Raw genomic sequence first — 16758 nt, forward strand, 5'->3', positions numbered from 1 at the left:
TGCTCATGGCAGAAAAGTTCACTATCCTGTTGAAATATATTGCTTTTAAATTAGATACAGTCTTGGATTTTTTGCATGGCTACTATACAGTATGTTGCCAAGTTACAGTGAAGTCAGGTGTAGGTTTTCTAAAACAATTTTGGAGTACAGACTTTAGCAGCTAAATGATATTGAGGATCCATTTATGTCCATTATGTGTAAATCATCCATTCCCAGCACAGTCTTTCCTAGCAGAGTGGTAGAAAATTTTATGTTATACATCCCTGTGTGCACTCTGTTCTTTAATTTGATGACTTCAATTTTATTTTACAATGCAGTGTTGGGATTTAAGAGGATTTGGACTTTCCTAGCAGCATTGTCTTTCCATGTGACAGATTGGCAGAGGTGGGATCATGGAGACATTTATCATGATTGGCATGTCTGTTTGCTTGCTAAACTCCCACCCTCCACAAACATATTTATACCTCAGGTCCTATCAGAATAACACTGGTGTTGACAAGGTGGTGATTTTTCCCTTGGAAGTGAATGTCAATATTCACAGGGACACTTTCATTGAAGATTATTTCATTCTTGTATTGGCAAAACTGTACAGTACCCCATTCTAACTGCCCCGACTTTCCAAAAACATAAAATGTCTTCATATACCTCAAAGTAAATTTTCTACATTTAAACCAAAACATTGAAGAACAGTCAGTGGAAATGATAACTGAAATAGAGAATATCTAAAACACTTTGGTGTTTGACAGCTAAAAGGGACTGTGGGCTGAGGCCTTACAGAGCTACAATCACTAAACTTCATTATGCTGCACAATGATACTGGGACACGGACACTTCCCAAATTGGGCTGTATGGTATGTGAATCCAGTGAATTTGACACATTTGTCTTCCCATAAGCATGATTAGAATAATAACAATGGTTTCAGAAGCTGAAAAATTGCAGCCTTTGTAGACAAGCAGCCATTCTCATTACAGCTGAACCCAATGTCCTTGGATCATCATTAGCTCTGGTTTTCATCCTTCCTTTCTCTTTCCTTTTTGCTTTTACTCCTGCCTCTCCTTTCAGCCCCACTTCAGCCCCTTCCTTTTGGGGCCTTTTAAATAAATGAACTCAGATTCTTCTCATCCTTTGGGGTTGTTTCTGAATACTTTCTTAACTGCATCACCCATTCCCTTCTTTCTCATTCCCTCCCAATCTACAAATTCAGCCTGAGGATCTAGCCCCAGGTTTTCAATACCCTTTCTTTCCTGTTGTATCTAAAGTACTTGCTTTGCATAACAAATAATAAAATCTACTAAATAAATAATAAAGCCTAATGTGGGTACTTTGTTATGCAACTAACATGGCTATTGTGAAAACCCCATTGATTACACTGCTTAAGAAAAGAATAATTTACATTTTAATGACACAAAATTAGTTGCTTTTCACTTCATTTAAAGCAAAGCAGGGATATGGGCATTATATCTGAGCATGTACTGCCTCACTTCTTCCTCTAATGCACATCCCCAGATGAGGCAGGAGAGCACTGGAGGAAAATGAGAGTAAAAGAGGGGAGCTGCTTAGACTGAAGGACAATGCTGCCAGGAGGAAAAATGGCTCTGAACTGGTCATAAGTAAGGTCACAGAGGAAGTTACAAAGTTTACAGCCATATACAATTTGAATTCCTGCAACAATATTCCAACAGAAATGGGGACACACACACACACTCAGTGAAATGAACTTCGATAATTTTTGAAAGGGTTGAGAGGATGTGACTCTGGGCGATAGCAGGTGATCAAATTTGATGGCATGAAATGTCACTTTTACAGCCCTATATTTCTGTGTCTCAATTAAAAAGGAAGACTTTGTTCTAAGCAAAAAAGTGAGAAATATGCTGGAGACCAATTTGTACACAAGAAGTTGATCTTGGCTGGCAGAATCAAAAATACTGGCAAGTGGCTACTTCTGGATTTCTGTGCCAAAGGGATGGTTGCACAGCCAATACATGTCTGGGTACCACCCTCCTTGTGGCTAGTGGCAATGCCTTCCTCGACTGCTGGTGATCACTCTCTTCATTTAACCATTGAACTCACCCTGGAGCAGTTAAAGGATAGGTGCAAAATGATGTAGGTGAAGGAACCCTCTCTAAATGGTACAAAAAAGCATGTTTTCCTAGAACATTGTCCCAGGGATAAAGGTCTTTTGCCAATTGGATTGAAATATATGGCTTAGAACAGAGATGTCATCATGCCCGGAGGAAGGCAACACCATACCAAACACATACTGCAGGAAAACTAAGATAGAAAATGACAGAGAAAAAAGGAAAAGGTGAAATACTGTTCCTCCTGTAAAGGAAACAGGTGCTTACAGAACTTAACTGTTACATACAATCACACTAGAATTTATTTTAAAAAATTTGTTTGAGCAATAATTGGAAAATCATTTGCTGGCAGCTCATGTGCTGGCATTGTATATCTGCAGACAGTGATTGCATTACAATGAGAAGTGGGATGCTTGAAATGAGAAATCCAGCACCCTGCTCTGTGCCAGCTCCTGTGTTGTTAAGCAGTACATGAAGCACAGCAAAGCACTGGAGGGAGTGAGAACATGCTCAGAAACAGCAGTACGTGAAACTCCAGCCTATAACTCACATTTTGCTATAGCAAAGAGGGTTCCACGCCTCCTCTGAGCTCGACTTCAGCCCATTCCCTCCTGACAGAAATGAAGCTGCAGAACATGACAAATATTAGAGAGGAATTCCAGGACTCCTCAAAAATAAGGAAAAAACCAGTCAGTTTGACTGTTCCATTTAACAGGACAAAGCCTGTAAACTGTGAAAATTACCAGAACTGACATTCAAAATGATGAGTCAGGTCACTGAAAAAATAATGAGATGGAAAATGAAAAGACATTTAAAATAAAAATGCCACTGGATTATTTTTTTTTTTTTTTTTTCTTCTGCTAAGCGATCAGTGTGTGTGCCCTTCTTTCAGGCACCCAAGAGAGGGGGCTGGGAGGAATATAAAGAGGTTTTAGATTCTCCTCCCTGTTTCAGTGTCACTAGCCTGACTGACATTTGCTCCTGTGTCATGAGATGCTGTCATGGTTGCTGTGCAACTTCATCTCCCCTGCCAGTTTAATAGGGAACTTTGTCTGCTTGTGCTTAGGTAATATTTTAATGTTATTTCAGCAGCTAGAAAGATCAGGAGTTTAATCTTCCAAAGAAAAAATGTATCACTAAAATATCTTTAACTTTATTGTCAGCTTGGATCTTTAAGAAAAAATACCAGAAGCCTTGCAATTTACAATAGCATCTTTAGATTTAATAATGCTGGAAAAAAGAAATCCCACCTGTCTCACTAAGTCCAGCACTGAGGGGTTTGCACAGGTATTATTCTTTTGATAAAAATGGCATATAGCCAATGTTACCAGTGATCATGCATGTGCTATTTATGTTCTGGTATTTGCAGTATAAAATCCTAGATTGTGAAATCTCTTGTCCCAGCAGTTGAGGTGCAGATGGGCGTAATGTGAAAGAATGGAGGGATAAGAATAGCAACAAAACGTTATTTTTAACATGATGCCTACTCATGGTGAGGCATTTGATGCTTTTCATGCTAGTGAGGAGATAATCATGGGTTTTTTGCAGACGGAAGGGATTTGTACCCTTATCTACAGGAGTTTTTAAATTCCTAACAGTATTTCTATACATAACAGGACTTATCCTAGTTCTTTATCATTCCAAAAAACTGAGAGGAGGTTGTTGCTCTGTAGCCCATTCACAACCAACTTTTCTTGCAGAATAACTATTGAAAAAATTACTCCCCTGACATATTATATTATGATCTCTAGGGCCCTTCTCTTGTGGAACTAGTGTCCTTCTCTGGGATGAGATGTCCCTGAGATCAAGGCAAGTTTGGGGTGTCTTGCAAGACATAAGGCTGAGGAGTGATGGCTCATTGTAAAGGAGTGGGTTCAGTGGCTTGCTGCAGACAAGGCAATACGTCAAATCTCAACTAAAATTAAATATTCTCTTAAATTTATTGAAAAAACCATTCCTGGAAAATGTAAGCTGTAAACACAATTCCCTAAGTGTTCAACACAATACAAGAAGTTCATTACCTCAGATTTGTGTTGCAGACCATTCACAGGTCTGTCTGTGTAGTACTCTGAAGTGTTTTTGTTGCATTGTGAGATTATCAGAGAAGTGGTGTGATGGTTGGGAGCCCCAGCATTCAAAATCCTCAAGTGAAAGAATGAGATTGGAAATCATCTTGAGAATAATCTACTTACAAACATTTTATTTCTATTGATTTTTTTTTTTTTTTTTAATTTAACATCCTTACCCACTGCTGATGGTGCTGCTTTGGGGGTTAATTGTCACCTGGCCTCAAGACTCAATACCCTGAAAGCAGTTGGGAGTGGCATTTGACAGGATTTGGTAAACAGGAGAAGGAAGGGGAAAGGGTGTGAGGATAGACCAGGAAGCAAAGAAAAATGTCTGGGTTCTGTGTCATGTGGGTTCCCTGAGACAGCTGTAGGGTAGATGGAGGCATAGGAGGATATGGGGAAAATGCCTCTGGGATGGAGAAAGAACAGGATAAAAGCAGTAGTGGTCAGAGGATGACCAGGAAAAACAGTGCCTCAGCCCCAGTACTGAGCCCAGACTTGGCTGCACAACAGATAAATACCTCTGAGCCCTCTTGGCTGTGTGTGGCACCCCTGCACTGCCTTTCCTCAGAGGATGGTGGCTGCTGCAGCAGTGCCTGTGCTGAGCTCTGCTGCTGGCCCATCTGGGGCTCCTGTGGCTGCTCACACCAGGAGAAAGCACTGACATTGCAAAACATCTTCAGGTGTGAAAGATAACCAGCATGAGGGTTTCTGATTAAGCAGTCAGGGTATTTAATTTTTCCTATGAGATGTCTTATTCTGCCTTCTGTAACAGAGGCTACAGCCTGGAGGACCTTGCTTTCCTGCCTGCAGAAATTGGGGAATGCAGACCTCTGAGTAATGCTATAAGTGGGTCCCTGGGGTGACCAGAAATTAAATATTTTGAGCAGGGCTGGGAAGAGAGACAGGCCCACAAGCCAAATCTTAGTGATATCTCAGCACTTTGTAGTGAAACCAGGGGATGAAAGAGGGAAGTTTGAAATGCTGAGTGAAGAAATCCCAGCAGTGCCTGCTGCCCTGTGAAGGCATTTAAGGTGTCAGGAAGAGGGTCTAAATCATAATACAGAGAATGCTGCCCTGAAGTACTTGGATTATAGCCCTGTCTGTGCAGTAGTGCTGCTCAGTGACTTTATTTATTTATTTATTTATTTATTATTTTTGTCACTGTGGCAGCTAGTTGTTCATTCTTTGTTTTCTGGCTCTGATTTTGTATTTTGTTGAGTTCATACTCTTATTTGCATTATTCCAGGCTTTGATTCTTCCTTGGCTGTGGGGTGGGTGAGTGAGCAGGGAGGGAAAGGAGAGCAGCTTTGCCTCTTTTTTGAGGCAGCTTGCTATCCTTGGCACTTTGCCTGGTGTGCTGAGGCTCTGGAGATGTGACTCCCTCCTTCTTCTTCATGAGCCCTCCCTGCTCAGCTGGAAAACACACCGTGCTCAGCCCCAGAGCTTTCTGTGAGCCAGATGTGCACCCAGGTCAGGCTGGCCTGGGGTGGAGGGTGCTCAGGTATGGGCAAAATCCAATCCCTGCTCAGCTTCTTCTCACTTCAGTTTTACAGATGGTTCATGAAGCACTTCCCATCAGTGTTTTATGGTTCTCCACCACCAAGCTGTTGTTTATGCATCTCAAATGCCTTGGTGGCTGGATGCCTGGAAAATAAAATAATTGTTCTGTAGCAGTTTGTTCTGTTTTATTAACGATTAAAGTATTCATCAGTGTAATTCCCCATTAAATTTGCTCTTTGCTCCAAACCTCCAGGGGCCCTTCTTAAATTTGCCAAGTGTGAGACATTCATTTTGCTGAAATATTTTCTGTCCATGACACTGTTATTATCAGCAATGTGGGTAGCTATATCTATCTAACACTTTCTATTTATGTCCCTATGCCCTTATTAATGTAGATATATAAATATATAACGCATATAAGCAGTACCATGTCATCAGGGTTTGGAAACATTTGCTGAAAAGGAGTCAGCTGGTATAAACTGACCCAGCACCATGGACTTCAGTGGATCTATTTCAAATTACAGCTGCTGAACATTTAGTATGTAGTAAACTTGTTGAAAATCAGTGGATCTCTGGATGATACTTGTTTCAACACTTGCATTACTGCTGGTAAAAGGGATTAGAGGAAAAGATGTTAATTCTGAATCTCTACTGTGCTGAGGTGAACAACAGGTAGAGATAAAACAATAACTAACTGTGAGCATGATGTCTTAAGCTAGTCTCATCAACACGGTGAATAGAAATTATTTTTCAAGGTGATAAGAGAAAAATTCAATCTTTTTGAAAGACAATGATTAAGAAGAGAAAGTAGGCCATTACCTACACAATGCGTCTACATAATTTTCTCATCTCACCTTCAGGGAAAAAAATCTTGATATATCTATCTTATATCAATAGAGATAGATTATTTTTTAGCCTGTGAATCTTGAAAGCTGCATCTGGGTGTATTTGCTTTCTCATAAATTTGATATTAAAATAACAGGGGAACTTCCTGACCATATATGCAGTCAAACCCCCAGATTACTTGAATTTTTGGGGTGTAGAAAGGGATGAAGGAGAAAGGAAACAAAGCCAGTGTGCAGTCCACACCTGACAGCCTGTAAAATCCAAGGGATGAATAGGCCATGCCTAATTCAATGACATATTTACAAGGGCTGTATTTGCATAAAGGCATGTTTGAAAGGAACTTAAAACATCAAAGCCATATTCAGAGGATGGCTTAAAGGAAGGGAGTTTGATATAAAAATGCTTCAGGAAAGAGGCAGAGGCACTGTTTTGTTAGTGCTGGGGATTAACAGCTTAATTAGCTCAATCTTTAATGCAGGAAATTACCTAGTAAAAATGAGACTAGTTAACATTTGTAAGGACTTAAGATATTTAAATGAGGAAAGAACAGATTTTCAATGACACTTATATGTCTACTAGATAAACTTTTTTCTTTTATGTCAATTTTGTTTTTTAAAATATTTCTGCTATTTGTTCCAAAAGTTAAAAGTGAGTTTACTTCCTATGGTGATGTTGAGAAGAGTACTGGGGGACTTTCATTCATTTAACTGCCACACAAAAGTGATCTCTAATTTCCTGATACTACCATCTTGTTTGCTGAAGACTGTGTCAAGATGAAAATAGTGTGACTTTTTCTAGGTGGCCCACATGTAGGCAACAGCAGTGATGTTGAATGTGAACTTAGATCTATGTGAGACAATTTTGATCTCAGTTACATATATATCATTTTTTGTCACAGTGATTTTATGGCTAGAAGCCCCAGCCAGGTGGTCCCCAATACTTCACATGGTGAAGAAATAGACTGAAAGACCTTGAACCAGTTGTATGTGGTAAAAAACACAAAATCATGCTGAGAGACAGAATTTAGTCAAGTATTTCTCTGTAGAGATCACATACATTTGTGGGATGTAAACAGTTTCAAGGTTATATTTCCAAACAGCTGACCTGAAGGTACACTGACATAACTAGAAAAATTACTGTCATTATACTGTGTTAATGTTTCAATGTCCTTCCAAACCAGACAGTCTTGTTACTGCTCTTCATAATAAATGGACAGGAAGATTTTATTTTTTTTTTATTCCTTGTTTCAGAGTGGGTTTTTTTTTTTTTTTTTGTGCTGAATGTAATCAGAAATAAAAATTTACTTTAAAAATATTATTTAAAACAAAATTCTAATATTTATACTGTTTATCAAAGCTATTTGTTTGCAATTAGGCCATCCCAATATCTTGGTTATCTAAAAATGGTTTCTTCTCACGCAAAAAAAAAGAAAAAAATAGAAGAGACAGTCTTGAAATAGATTTAAATCAAATGTTAAAAGTTTAAATCAACTAAAAAGAAAAAGGAAGAAAGAAACATTAAAAGTAATCCTGTTTAAGTAAAGTTATGCTTTATCTGGGACAATAACAACTGAAAAATTAAAAGAGAAATATATTTTGTATGATTATGTTCCTTTAGGCTTACTTTCTTCTATGTGTACTCCTTTAATGCAATGTGACTCTTTTACTGTATAATGGTTTTTCCTTCCTTTAGTGGCTAAGCAGTAAGGATGAAGGCTTGGAAATGGGACTCATTGTTCCAACAGAACAAAAGCACTCTGTTAAAAAACCCCATGATTGTTGTTTCCTTTTATTTTTTTTCCAAAATAAACTTCAAAGCGTGTGTCCCATGACCAGGCATTTCAGCTTTTGGATTACTTGGTTCAGTGCTGTACATAAAACATTCACTGGTGCATTAGTGGAGAGCATGTTTTCCCAACCTGATGTTGTCCTCTGTGCTCTGCTCAGCCAGGGCAGGCAGTGGGTGCTCGCTTTGCTCACACATTTTGTCTCCACAGCTCAAAGGGGAGATGAGCCCAGCCTTTGAGGTGCCAAGATTTGCTCTTGATCCTTTGAACTCTAACTTGGGGCTTTAGATCAAACCCGTGGATGTATAACATATTTTTTCCCCTCTAATTTTAGGCTTACTTTAACCTTGTCCTGTCCCATGGACTTGAAGAATTTTCCTATGGATGTACAGACATGTACAATGCAGCTAGAGAGCTGTGAGTGCCCAATTGCTTTATCTATTAAGTAATAAGTATTTACCCTAACACTCAGTGGTAAGATTGTATTTACATTATCACATTTGTGTGGTGAGACTCAGTGTTTGTGTTTTGTAAGGGAATTATGTTTATCACCATAACATGAGAGTTGCCTGTTTCTGTGCTGTTCCTGCTCCCTTATATTTCTCCCTCTTCAATCAGCTTAGCCATTAGAATTGCATCACTTCCAGGGGTAAATACAGCACCTCTTTGTGGGAAAAATTACTAAATCTCAGGAAAGAGAGAAGAATTATTACTTAACCAGGCATTCAAAATGTCTGATTGAGTAAAGCTCCCTTTTGGGAAATGGAAGTGAAACACCTGATGAAGCAGAGGTGCTGTCAGTGACACCTGAGCTGGTGTGCTAAACACAGGCAGGGCATGGGCTGGGAGCCAGCACACACCCTCCAGGCAAACCCACGAGTGGCTCAGACTGTGGCAGGTGCCAGTGATCATTCCCAATATTCAGTAGGTACCAAATCCACCTTGTTTGTTTTTTGGGGTTCTTTTTTCTTTTCTTTTCTTTTCTTTTCTTTTCTTTTCTTTTCTTTTCTTTTCTTTTCTTTTCTTTTCTTTTCTTTTTCTTTTCTTTTCTTTTCTTTTCTTTTCTTTTCTTTTCTTTTCTTTTCTTTTCTTTTCTTTTCTTTTCTTTTCTTTTTTCTTTTCGTTTTATTTTTGTTTGTTTGTTTGGTTTTATTTGTTTTTTGAGTTTTTTTTTTATTTAGAGAGGAAAGGATTTATCTGTATGGCTATGAACTGTGGGCTTCCACCTGCCTATGTGCCCAATCTTAGACTGCTTTGGGCCAGCCAAGTTAGTTTTTGGTGGCAAACCAGGGCAGCACTTCAGAATATAACAGTATTTACTTCTTGCTTTTAATAGAGAGTGGTGTAGTTATAGCAACCAACAACTAAGAGGAATCGTGCTGCTGTTAATTGAACATTTTGAAAATGTAACTGAGATAACACATATTGCAATCAAAGACAAGCTTCTCAGACATAAGAACATTTGCTCTTTTCTGGTCAGTTGCTATGTAGTGAACTCTGGTTCCTTTATTGCAGTTGGCTACACCATGAATGATCTGATATTTGAGTGGCTAAGTGATGGACCTGTGCAAGTCGCAGAGGGTTTAACCTTGCCACAGTTCATTTTAAAAGAAGATAAAGAACTTGGTTATTGCACAAAACATTACAACACTGGTGAGCATTATTCTGTTTTTTTGTCTTGATTGTTCCAATGGTATCTATTGTCAATTTGTAATGCAAAAATATGGGCAAAGTGAAAAAAAATAGAAATTAAAATTTGATTTTCAGTCACACTTATTTTTAAATCTGAGTAGAAAGAAATTTTCTTTATGTTATTTTTTTGAAAGATTTAATTTCAAAATTTCCTTTAATTTCATTGAAGTATTCTAACATCCTTAAAATCATTGATGTATTTAAAATATTTAAAAAACTGATTAAAAAATCTAATTTTTATATCCTTAAAATGAAACATTTTAACAAATATTTAAAATAAGTATTTTATTAAAAATTGATTCATCCCTTTTAAAGATTTTTCTGAACCTAGTTTATTTCTCCAGCATATCAAGTAGCCAATGAAGAAAAGTATTAATTTTTCACCAGCTTTTATGTGTAGCCTAATTTATGAGATGTAGCATGTGAAAAGATGATGTTTTCACTGCTGATCTGAATAGTGTACAGACACAGAATATTGGGAAATTGTTTAATACTCTAAAGTTGTTTTTCTTTCATTTGCTGTTTATAGCACTGTTTTCTAGCTTTAGCTTTACGGAGAAGAGGAAACTCTGTTAAAATTTTTATTTAGCTGCTTGGAGTTTATTTAATGGGGACAGCATTTAAAAAGCAGTTTTCTGGGTGCTTTCTGGGATTAAATATAATCCCTCTCATCTAAAATAGCTTTTTCATCATTTCAGCATAAGAGCTGATCTGGTTGCATCAAATACATTTGTTTCACTCTACGAAGTAATACAGTGTGAGAGGTTCTGCCTCTGACAAAAATAATGTCACATTTATTTCTTATGAAAATTGTTGGGTTTAATCTTTATAAATGCAGCATCTCAGAGTACCCCAAATGCAGCCCAAAGTGCCAGGGAAGCAAATCTCCATCAGTCTCCACTCCTTTCTTTGTCAAACAACCTCTTCACTCCCCTTTGTGCTAACTATTGCACCCACCATTCAGCATTGTAGACCACCAGAAAAATATAGGGACATCACAGAAAGGAGCAAACAATCTAATTTCCCCTGCAAGGGTGAAAGAGGGAAAATGCATCTTTGTTAATTTTCCAATCAAATAAAAGGAGTCCTTTGAAACCATTAGCATGACACCTCAGGAGTGAGAGGCTTTCCTGTAGTCTGCCTGGATAGCCTGCCATGATTGCTTAATCTCATGCTTCTAAAAGACCAAAATGCTGTCCCCTTTTAATACCTAACATTATGTTTGACTAAAATAAAAGCTCACTGAATTTTGAAAAAAAAACCCGATTACATTATATTTTCTGGAGGTGAAACAATTGTGCTAATACTCATTTTCTCAGTTAATATGAAGAACTGGACACAGTATACTTCAGTGGTCTCATGCTTCCCCCAAGCTAGCATGCAACAAGTGTCTGACAAGTGTTTGTGTGTCAGGACCTGCTTACAGTGTTAGGTTAGGAAGCAGGCTACACAGCTAACTTATGTTCAGAAAACAAGATAAAAATGTGCAAAAAGCATTTATGAAAGTAATTTCATGTTCTAGGAAAGTTTACATGCATTGAAGTCAAGTTTCATTTGGAGCGTCAGATGGGATACTATTTAATCCAGATGTACATTCCTAGCCTGCTGATTGTCATTTTATCCTGGGTTTCTTTCTGGATCAACATGGATGCTGCTCCAGCCAGAGTTGCACTGGGTATCACTACAGTTTTGACAATGACCACACAAAGCTCAGGATCCAGAGCTTCCCTCCCAAAAGTAAGGAAATAATTTTGTACCAGGAATTTGTTCTTAATAAGAAATGATTGTGCTACTCTTCTAAATTTCAGAAATGTGTAAATATGCATCTGATAAGAATATGTGAGAAAGTGGTAACAGTGTGATGTTAAACTTGAATTTGTTTTAAGGAATGTTTCTCCTATTTTGGTGGATGGCTGAATGGTTCTGCAGTATGAATTTTTAATGAATTTCTACTAGAGTTTTGTCACTTATCTTTGATCTTCAGATTTTTCTGAGGTATTTAGATATTTTAATGGATTTCTTTCAGACTGGGGACTTTAAAAACACTTGACTGTTAGATTCGTATATCTTGATGTTTCTAGACATGGCACTTAGTCCAGTGAATATATAAATACATCCCCCAAAAATGTTTATATAAAATACATGTTTGTAACATATATACAACTAAATTATTTCTTTGGAGAATCTTTTTAATGTGGAACTGCTGATGTCTTGCTTTCACAGCAGGATTTGTCCATATTCCACTCATTCAAGTGTCATGTGAATTCCTTCATCCTATCTACGCACAAAAATATCCTCTCATTCAAATTTTGTGGTCTTTTAAATCCTGGCCAGATGCTGTAGATGAATTTACAGATTACAGACTGGATTCTCTGTTTAGTCTGGCTGACAGCTCTTTTCAGCATAGGCTCAACCCAAATGCTTCTGATAGCAGCATTCCCAGCAGAATATAATGTGCGAGCTCAGGTTCTGTACAACTTTCTGCAAGGGAGCTCAGAGGTAGGTAAGTTTGCAATAGTCTAAGGAGTTATGAGATACACTCCCTGAAGAGTCCTTTTCCAGCAGTCCAACACCAAAGGGACTGGGCTCATATCAATGAAAAGCACAAATTTTGAGTGTTTGTCTAGATCATGATACATTCCAACAAAGTCTGTATATTGTGGTGCTTCACCCTCAGTATCACATTTTGTTTCATCCCAAATATGCAAGTTGTTCAAGTGGAGGGCAACTTCAAAAATATAGGGCAACTCCAAAAAGTGCACAGATTGTGTTACTCCTTTGTTAGTAATGAGAAAGTATCATTTAAAAATCTGCTGAGTACAACATTTAGTTCAGCTTCACTTACTCACTCGGAGATATGCATAATTTTCCATGCAAACTGAAAACCTCTCATATAATAACTCAGAATTTCAAATTGGAAATTTATTGAACATTTGTTCAGACAATTCAGCATTTTGAAAAGAATGTCTGAAAACACAATCTTGGAAAGAAGCATACGGACTCTTTAAATAGCAAGTTTGGAGTCACTAGAGACTGTGTCTAGATGGCAAAACATGAATCCATATGAAATATTCCAAGGTTATTATAAATTATCTGCTTTGAGAAATATAGATAATACAATCAATGTGGTGGAGATTCCCACTCACATTTCCTACTGGGCAAACAAACCCTGCAGTGTTAGCCTGCCCCAAATGTTAATGCTGTAGAAGGTGTTTTCGTCATAGGCTTTTGATCCAACTGAAATGTTTTCCCTTTTGCATTGTGTTTGAGTAAAGAAGTATTTGCTGAGTGGAAGAAATGGGAAGATGCAAAATATGTTGACCATGACATATTGGTTATTAGAGAGGTTCTTGTCCAGCCTCAGGATTAAGTACATTTATCTCATCAGCTGTCAGAGGAAGGTGGTGCTCTATCCATGCTCCCCCTTCTCCTCTTCTTCTGTGTTCCTCAGCCACAAAACAGGCATGAAGAAAAGCATCTCACCAGAATACTCAGTACACTTATTTCAGTCAGGCTGCACCTGGCTGTTGCATTTCCTCTGTGTAATTCATCTGAGCTCTATTTTATAACTTTGCTCTCTATATGTTAGTTAATCCTTGTGGGGGCTTTTAAAGGTGTGTCAGTTGACTTAAAAACATATAAATTCCAAGTAAATGCCAGCACTCCAGCCAGCTGACTCCCACCCTGGATGACTCAGGTTCTTGGAGAAGCATGGGCACCATTCATGTCCTGAATCACCAGTACCTGATTCCTCATACATGGGAGCAAGGTTTTATTGCTGTTGCTGTTGCAGGCACTCAGCTATTTTAAAACCCCATCCATAACTTAATATCAAAATTGTATTTATTGATAAAATCTGTCCAGCCAAAATGCACTTAGAAATAAAAGTATGAAGGGAATTGAATCAAATCAGTGTCAGAGCTGAAGTCTCAAAATCCCTGTTTAAAAATAATGGTTTTCTAAGTCCTGTCTACATATTGCCAAGACACAGGAAGTTAGGCTGCCAATGATACATCCATTTAAAAGTTGCTCCAAGCATGAATGTCTAACAGAATAAGATATTTCACGAGGGTTATTTTTGCAAGAGTACTGAAAAAAACAAATGCAACTTTGCTTTGTGAAAGCAGCCTAGTATTGAACACAAGAGCTATAATTTCCCCATCCTTCTTTGTGTCCTGTTCTTATTAATATAGATTTATGCAATTTAACTTTAGTTTACCCAGTTTCATGCCAAGAGTTTCTTTCTATTCTTCTCTATTTTAATAGAGCTTTGTCACGGAAAACAGCAAAGTATCAAACTTGCCAGCTCTAAAGGGAATAATTTCTTTACCTAGAGAAAGGCAAAAAAGAATGGTGATAATATTCCTTAGGTTTTTTTGTTTGTTTCCAAGTTACTATCTAAATGACTAAAGTGTTACTGTTTAGAAGTAATTACCTACATATTGTTCTCAGTCCTGGTGTAAGATAACACAACAATATTCTGTTTGCTTAAAATTGCTCTTTTCCATATTAATAACTAATATTCATTTCCATACACGGATTTCATAATAGCAGGTCATGACCACACAGGCATTAGGCACTCAGCTGTTGAAAATTAAACATAAGATTGAGATTGCTGAAATGAAAAGAAAGAAAATGAAAATAAATGAAAGAATAAAATTAATTCAACCTGAAGGTCATATTTGCGGCATATAACAGAAGTATCTAGAATGCATTCTTCTAAATGAAATATATTTCTTTGGTAAATTTTGTAGTATTTCTGTAGAATTACTATATTTGGAGTATTTTGTAATTCCGTCTATGAATATAGGGTGAAATTCCATTATCAGCAGCATAGTAATAAAGAAATCCATATTCTTTTTTCCCCTTTATTCTTCTGCAAAGTCAATTTCTTTCTTACCAAAGGCAAGAGTGAACTATGAGACAGATTACATCACAACAAAGCTACTGTTCTAGGACAGGTAACCTGAAATGCCTCTTTCAGAAAGCAGAAAGGTTCTCTTCCTCCAAAATTTTAGCATAAACTGAACAATAATGCACTGTGAAATAATGATTTTCTGTGTAGGGTGTATCTGCAGAGAAATATTCACCATGGAGCCAATCTCTTTCAAAGTGGTGAAATTATTTTGTGTAGAAGACTTGTAAGGAGTCCTGTAACCACAATTGCCCTAGCTGTCTGTGTTAGGGGATGGTAAGGAACTCATTCAGAAAGCTGGGATGGAATTCCCTGTTTCCAGTTTGACTAATTCATCATTCCTGGGGATGCTCAGGAATGGTGATCCAAAATAGCAGGATTCCTATGATCAGTTCTCTTCCCACATGTTCATGTGCATAAGCCTTACCCACATCTGATCCTCTGGTCACATCATCACTTTCCACCCAGAAACTCAGTCTGGGGAATGTTTGTGCATTACCCAATGCTGCACCGGTGGCTCTTGCTGGTCAGCCAGCTGAGCAGAAATCCTGGCTGCCAGCTGGGTGATCACTGTGACCACACAGCCACAGTGAAACCTCTGTGAATCCCTGAGCTTTCTGTGTGAGTCCTGTGCATCAGCCAGGGACATCCTGTATGTTGGGCTGTGCTGGGCTTGACCTCTGGAGAGAAACTCCAGGGTGCAGCAGTTATGGACCTGATGTGACCTACTGTACATCCATGTGCTGCAGGGCCCAGCACCACTTGTCCTCTGGAAGTGTCAGACCCACTGTCCTGGTTTGAAGGACAGTTATCTGTCAATAAAGGCAGGAGCTTCTCTTTGAAATAGAGAATATGAACCCCCTCCCTCCAAATTATTATAATTTTGAAATTGAGGGGCTCTCAGGCAAAGATATGGGAATTAGGAATAACAGTTCTTTACTAGGAGAATCAAAATAGAAATGCAGTATTACAAAAAACACAATCCCAAAACACTGACAGAGTCAGAATACAGCCTGACACCCTGTCAGTCAGGGTGTTGGCAGCAGTCCCATTAAATGGTGGCTGCATCCTCCTGCAGTGGCAGATGTGGTTCAGCTGGAGCAGTGCTCCTGTAAAAGGTGCAGTTTTCCTCTGAAGGTCCAGGGATGATGTAGAAAGGTCTGGCTTTCCTCTGGAATCCAGTGGAAAGAAGGTACCTTGCTGTCCAAAATCTCAGTTTTTATCTAGGTAGGAAAGGTTTGGCTCCTCCCCTGGCTGGAGCATCTTCCAGTGGGATGATGTAATTTTATCAGTCACACAGTGGGAGTGAATGGCCCAGCAGCAGATGATATCCTCCAGGAGGGAGGATGGGTTGTGGAAAAGGTAAAGATGATTGCCCCACCTGGTTTTAAAGATGGCCCATTAGCAGATAATATGTGACACAGAGATAAGGAATCACTGCCCCACCTGGCTCCAACAGATGGTGATAGAATACATATTGCTGGCCACATCCTGTATTGCAACCCAAGACAACCACAGACCCAGAGGGCACTAAGTATCCATCAAAACAAGGACTGAGCGTTGTCTGGGCACCACAGGGGACACCTGGACATCTGTGTTTACTTGGAGCCCCAGATGTGTGTGAGCTTGGGGAGTAAAGTGGGCGAAATTCAAGGTCCTGCAGTGCAGAATTGTTAAGAAGTGTTACAAAACGTTCTTTTCTTCCGACCTCTGGAGCACCATTTTCTTGCTATTCTTTTTACTTGTAAATGGCTCTCCTGTTGAATCAACAGAATAAAAAGTTTGAAAGGATTTTCAAAAGAGGCGTTTGAAAGAATAATGAGTTCTCTGCTGTGCTTGTTGTGTATTTTTTAGACTGCTTTCTTCTT

At 38.4% G+C, this 16758-nt stretch overlaps 1 protein-coding gene across 4 annotated transcripts in view; it reads left to right on the forward strand.

Moving 5' to 3' along the window:
• Window positions 1–16758, forward strand: part of GLRA2 (glycine receptor alpha 2) — a gene marked incomplete at its 3' end in the record, with an annotated part of 129959 nt that overhangs the window by 35190 nt on the left and 78011 nt on the right. For all 4 annotated transcript variants that reach the window (XM_079307401.1, XM_079307404.1, XM_079307403.1 and 1 more), the window contains 3 exons: window positions 8618–8700; window positions 9799–9936; window positions 11498–11712. In XM_079307401.1, the coding sequence (XP_079163527.1) occupies window positions 8618–8700; window positions 9799–9936; window positions 11498–11712 (436 nt within the window). The remainder of the gene's footprint in view (window positions 1–8617; window positions 8701–9798; window positions 9937–11497; window positions 11713–16758) is intronic.

This window comes from Erithacus rubecula, assembly GCF_903797595.1.
Source record: "Erithacus rubecula genome assembly, chromosome: 1".
NCBI lineage: Eukaryota > Metazoa > Chordata > Aves > Passeriformes > Muscicapidae > Erithacus > Erithacus rubecula.